Below are 5,962 nucleotides of genomic sequence, written 5' to 3'. Positions count from 1 at the left end.
TTCCAATTTCTACACGCGACTTTGTCGTGACTGTGTGGCTCTACCTGTGAGGTGGCATGATTGAACTGTTGGGTGCAAACTTGTGGTTATGTTGAAACTGTTCCGCTACATCGCACAACAGTATTCACGGCTGTTTAAGATGGACAGTAACAGTTATTCCGAAAATTCTTGACAATGTGCTGTCTCTCGTGTGCGAAGATACTCTCCATGCAGTGGACGGCCTTCACGGCGCGGTACGCCCATCTTTGCTCCAACTGATGTTACACGTGGATGACGAACACACAGCAACTGTCATACTTACAGTTTCCGCGGCCTTTCACTAAAGTGGCCATTGCCCTTTCCCGGCTGCACCAGGACACTGAAGTGTAAGAAGCAGAACAGGGAATTGCTTTAGGCTCTGCAGTTTTAAATAGGCAAGTCAATGTACTACCGCAGTGGCGCTTGCCTAAGGAAGGCTGATGTTACCTGTACGGCTTCGACTATTCGAGCACTCGATAAGTACATCGATGACTGAAGTGGTAGCTGAGATCTTATATTTAAGGTGACAGTACGGATCAAGCCCGGAACCAAGTGTAGTGAGACGCGTATTTCATTGTCTGAAAGTGACAGTTACTTGGACTGTGTTAGTTTACAGCCAGTCCATTGAGGAAAAGCAGGTAGGAAAAAGACAAACGAAGTGTGACTCACGTATAGCGCCCATTCGTCTTGAAGAAGTAGCGGCAGTATTCCACCGTAGCAGAAATACTTGGTTCGCATTAGCAGCGAAACACCTGCCTAGCTGATGATAGTAAGCCAGTTGATAGGCCCACGGTGAGCCCAACGACGCTGACTGATCAGAAGGGCGGAGAGGAGGACACAAGCAGAGCGAGTGGCGTTACGAGCAGCAGATGGTCAAATTGGTTCTATCGTTGCGCAAGGGCGAGAAGCTAAAATCGGCCAGAGGAGGCATATTCTCAAAGAAAGTTAGGGTTTAGGACCTCCAGAGAAGCCGGGGCACTTCTTCCGGTAGCCGGTCCGACCATGTGCGTGTATGCGACGCTGGCATGGTGAGGGCGCATACGAACGTCAGGAGAATGTGGTTCTGTCTACTTTTGGGCTGACAACACCCAAGGCCGGAGACAGTTGATTACTCGTCCTCAGCCAAGAGAGCAAGCTTGTCATTCAGTGTCATGCTTTTTCCACTTCCTGGTCAGGGTCATCGTCGCTTTCGAGGAAAGAACGATATCGTAATTCTCTTTCCAGCCAGAGTTCACACAGGTATGCCAGCGTGGCTTCCTGCCACGGACCTAACAGATTCCTTGGATTCCTTAATTTATCTCTTTCATCACTATTTTCTTCGTTTACTGGCTCCCAGTTGTCCGTCTTCCCGTGTTTTATCTGGTGTTTCTACGGCAGAAGAAGATGAAGGTGAAGACTAAAGATCCCCTTTACCTCTCAGTGCCGTGAGACCCAACCCTGAAACGATACATGATTCTTTTCGATAGTCTTGAGTGATTTCCCTGCTCAAAAGACGTCCTGTCTTCCTCTTTCTCTCAGACTGATTGTCCCGTACTATAAAAAAGAATTTCCCTCATTCAAGCCTCCATTCTTATGTCGGGCATCATCTCTACGTGTGCACTCCTAGAGTTCTCGGGACAGAGCGCTCTCTGGTAGGATAGAAGAAAGAAGGAATCTCCCACAAATGCCTTCACTCTCGCGCCTTGGCAAGAGGGAAGAAGCTATTCATGAGAAGTGGACAGAAGTGGTGGACAAGGTGGGAAAAGTTCACACCTGCTAGCACAGGGTAGTTGCCGGGCGCTTCGCGACTCCCTGGATGGTATCCAATATTCGTTATCGCGTGAAGGGGTAATGTTGAGTGTCTCGCACCCTTGCTATCTTGGCCCACACCACGAACATCGTTCCTCATGGAACGGAGAGACGAGTTTCGTCTTTTCACAGGTCCTGGCCATTGCGATGACCAGCGGACACGGAGGAAACTTGGAAGAGCGGTCTTCGCTATATGTGCAGTGCCACGGTGTCGCACGCACACCTCGATGAAGTGCGCCTGGACCGACCGCTGAGACCCTAGTTCGTTGTGCAACTCACTGCTCCCGCCGGCCTCTCCGGAAGTGACCTGGCCAGACGTTCGGAATTGGCCCCGGAAGCTTTCTCTCCGCGAACGTGCGGCTTCCTGGGACTGTCTTGCAGCAAGCTCAACCAAGCAACGACCGGGCTAGGTAACGGAAACGTTCCTCACCGGGTGCCTCAAGTCGACGGCGGCTTGGAGGAGCACCCGATGTGACGATGAAGACATGCACCAACTGGCTCAGTTTGCTGCAGTCCTTCTGGCGTCCTCACGAAAACAACACGACTACCAGGAAACCTCCTGCAGCTGTCGCGACAGAGGCCATTACCGCCCTAGCACCGGAGGTCGGCGGAGCCGGCGTCGTGGCCTCGGCGTTGGGGGCGCCTTCTCCATCGGGGTTTCCAGGAGGCCCGGGCGTGTTCTTCCCGGCGAACTTGATACGGATCGTGCATTGTGTGTTCCTTTCACCACCTCTGAAGTTCTGAGCCCCAGCCACGGAGGCGCTACAGGTGTAGCACAAGGACTCCGCATCTTCGGGTTCCTCACCGTACGTGAGGGTGTAAACTGGGTCCTCACTTTTGGTCGGCTGACCTTCGGTCGTTTTCTTGAGCGTCGCTCCGTTGACTACTGTGGCCAAAGGTTTAATCGTTTCCGAGCAGCTATTTTGTGCCACATCGTATGTATAGACGTCAGGGAAGACATTTGAGTCCGAATCCTTTGAGGGCGGGCTTAATGTGTGACCTGCAGCACATTTGAACTGCAGACCGGTCGCCGCATCCAGCTCCAGGTTAGCCTCTTCCCCGTTCTTGTTGCCTTGTAGTTTCTCACCGCATACAGGAATCGGGGGAGCCGCTGGTTCACTCTCGCCAACGGCTGAATCCAGTTGGCTGGGACTCATATGAGGAGCTCCGGAGGACACACTGCCCTCCATGGAGACAGGACGCACGACGGCGAGAACGACTGCGCTCGCCGCAATGATGACAGAGTGGCGCAGCCTGAAGCCGGAGCTTCCCATCGTGAGGCAATGATGCGTGACCAGCCGCCCCTGAGAGGTCTCGCGAAAATGGGACCTGGCGACGGGACCTCTTCGCTTTCTAGGCCAATAGCCGAATCGTCTTGAGTTTTCCCGACCGCCCTTTCCTCCTTCCAGCACGGAGTGTTGACCAATTATAACGCCTTATAGCACATTGCTCGGGGGCTTCATTTTCCAGGACGAATGTGGGGCCCCCTGCCCGACGCTCCGAGGCCCCGCTTTCGTCTCGCGGGCACGTACGGTGTCTGGGGCTGGCGGGCGGCGGCCTATCTTCTCCCCGTTCACTCATGGGGGCGCTCTTGCCATTCTGGGGTCACTATGCTCAGCCTCCGCTGACGGGCGGCTCGATGAAAGTGGCGTGTGCTTGCTGCACTGAAAGGCAACTTGCAGACACGCCGCACCATATATCTGTCCACATATCACTAACTATCCTGTATCGGCTGCACCGCAAGCCCGCAGCTAGCGACGGAGGCGAACCCTTCAGGCAGGACCGAATCCACACTGACGAGGTTGAGGCCGCCCTGTACAGCCGCCCGCCTCGACGCTCGCAAGACTACGCTATGGTTAGACAGTGCCACGGATTGTTGTAGGCGCCACGTCCTGGCTTTGAGTGGACACAGTGACCATCCCGATGAGAAAAGATAAGGTTTGTGTGGACCGAGAATCGCCTTGAGGCAGAATAGGGACCCCGCTCAACCTCTCTTCCGAGTAGCTTTGCCTTTTCCTGCCCCCGGAGTACTGATACTGTTCACGGGCTAGTCTCAGTGACCTCGGAGTAGACGCTAACTGGTTATACAGAAGACTGTCTTTCCCCATTTTCTACTGTATCGTTATCTCTCTCTCTCCAGTTCAGGCCCAGGGAATTCCATCTGCAGATAACTCATTTTTAAGACTGTTCACATATGGGCTGCAGAGTATGGAGAAATACAAAGTGTATACGAGCCAAACAGTTCAATCTCTTTCTCTCTGTGTATATGCAGTTCAATATTGCATGTGGTGATGGCCACGTGAGAGCATTGCACGCAAGTTGACACACAATCCCATGCAAGCGATTCCTTGAGAGACGTTAGAGGAGCTTCTGAGGACTTCACACGCAAGGGTCAAGAACACCAGTCATACATAAGACGGCAGTATATATATACATATATATATGTACACATGTATGCATATGTATATATACATAAATATTCATATAAATGCTGTACAGTGTACAGAGGTTTGAATACGTATGCATATGCACGTGTAGATGGGTGAGAAAGGAAAGTCTGAAGTTGAGCGAGTAGGAGGTTTGGTGACAGATAGCAGAGAGATCTGGTGGTATCCGCCGGCAAGGAGAAAGTCGCACGTGCTGAGACGGGTAGTCTTCTCTTGAGCGACTTGCCATTGACTGAAGCTTCCTTTCTTTTCTGCCCCATCCTCTCTGAGAGAACGCATCTGTCTCCTCTCCCCCTCCGGTGAATGCAGCTTTCCTGCTTCGCATATATACGTAGACTTTGGCTCAGAAGACCGGAGAGAAACCAAGGCCGCGCCTTTGCTACTGCGGACCCCAAGACTCCCTGAAAGTACAGGGATGAAGTGCAGCTGGAGCAAGCTGTGAGAGGGCAACCCGCTGTGAACTTGGCTGCCGGCGTCTGTTCCGTGGTGATTACTACGTCCGCACTTCTCTGAGGCGGGGCCGGTGGTCTTGACCTGATGAGCCAGCCCGCTAGTCTGGGAATGTCTTGTATCAGGTCTAGTCAGGCACTGGCTGGGCAAGGTATCATTCGCACTGTACCTCAAATAAGGCGCCAGCTTGCTAATATACCGACCGAAACGCGCAAGACAAACAAAGGCTCGGGCTGCGCTCCTTCAGGCTGTATAGGAAAGAAGTACACAGGCCAAGAGACCCGCCGCAGCTGTTGCAACAGAAGCTTCCAGGGCACGAGAATTGGAAGTTGCCGTCGGAGGTGTCGTGCCTTCTAAAGGGGGGGGCTCTTCTCCGTCGGGCCTCGCAGGCGGCGTTGTGGGGGCTTTCGGCTGGACGTTGATATGAATCGTACAGGCAGCATCTCCCTGAGCACCTCTAACTTGACCACGCAATCCCGAGGAGGGGCCACACGTGTAGCACAGAGACTGCGCTTGGGCTGGTGCGTCGCTGTACTTGAGTGTGTAAACTGGGGCCTCGTCTGGTACTTGCGACTTCGTGAGCGTCGCACCCTGGACTACCTCAGCCAAAACCCTGAAGGGTTGCGTGGTGTTGCAGCTCTCTGTATCTGCAATGTACTTAAAGACATCGGAGAAGTCGTTATTGGAGTTTTTCGAGGGCGGGCTTAATTCTTGGCTCGCCCCACATCTGAACTGTAGACCATCTTGAGCAGTCAGCTCTAGCTTTTTGTTGTTTTGATAACCTTGCAACTTCGCTCCAGGCGCACCGCATTCGTAGATTGTGGAGCCACTCGGAGTGTCCACATTGCCATACACGGAGAGAGGATACAAGATGGCAAGACTGACTGCGCTCGCCGCGATGATGGCGGCGTGGCGCAGCCTGAAGTCCGGGGATTTCATGCTGTGCTGGTTTTGACCGCTGGTCTCAAGAAGCGCCCACGAGAAGACCGACGAGACCTGATTGAGTTTGAGGACAACCAGGAGAACTCTCTGGGATGCCTCTAAGTAACAGCATGTATGATAGCGTCTTTCGGGGCTTCAGTCTGCAGCACGAAGGTGGGTCGTAGGCGGGGGCCCCGTCCAGAAGTTCCTAGCCCCCACGTTCCTCTGCCAGGAACGTCCCATGTCTGGGCACGCGGTGGGTGGCAGCACTCCTTCTCCGCGGGCGTTCCTGGCATCCGGGTGATCGTTGCGATCCGAGGTTGCTGGACGGTCAGGCG

At 53.5% G+C, this 5,962-nt stretch overlaps 1 protein-coding gene across 1 annotated transcript; it reads left to right on the top strand.

Annotated features, from left to right (window-relative positions):
* The first annotated feature begins 916 nt into the window (after positions 1–916).
* Positions 917–2,893, top strand: CSUI_006633 (uncharacterized protein). The gene has a single exon (XM_068066787.1). The coding sequence runs from the start codon at positions 2,292–2,294 to the stop codon at positions 2,769–2,771; it is 480 nt and encodes a 159-aa protein (XP_067921238.1). The 5' UTR covers positions 917–2,291; the 3' UTR covers positions 2,772–2,893.
* The last annotated feature ends 3,069 nt before the right edge of the window (positions 2,894–5,962 follow it).

This window comes from Cystoisospora suis (genome assembly GCF_002600585.1).
Source record: "Cystoisospora suis strain Wien I chromosome Unknown contig_3375, whole genome shotgun sequence".
Classification (NCBI taxonomy): Eukaryota; Apicomplexa; class Conoidasida; order Eucoccidiorida; family Sarcocystidae; genus Cystoisospora; species Cystoisospora suis.
Note: the sequence above shows the minus strand (reverse complement) of the source record. Positions and strands in the feature narration are given on the sequence as shown.

Bases quoted from the DNA above. Each gene is read 5' to 3' on its own strand.
- CSUI_006633 (XM_068066787.1), top strand. From the start codon at position 2,292: ATGCACCAACTGGCTCAGTTTGCTGCAGTCCTTCTGGCGTCCTCACGA.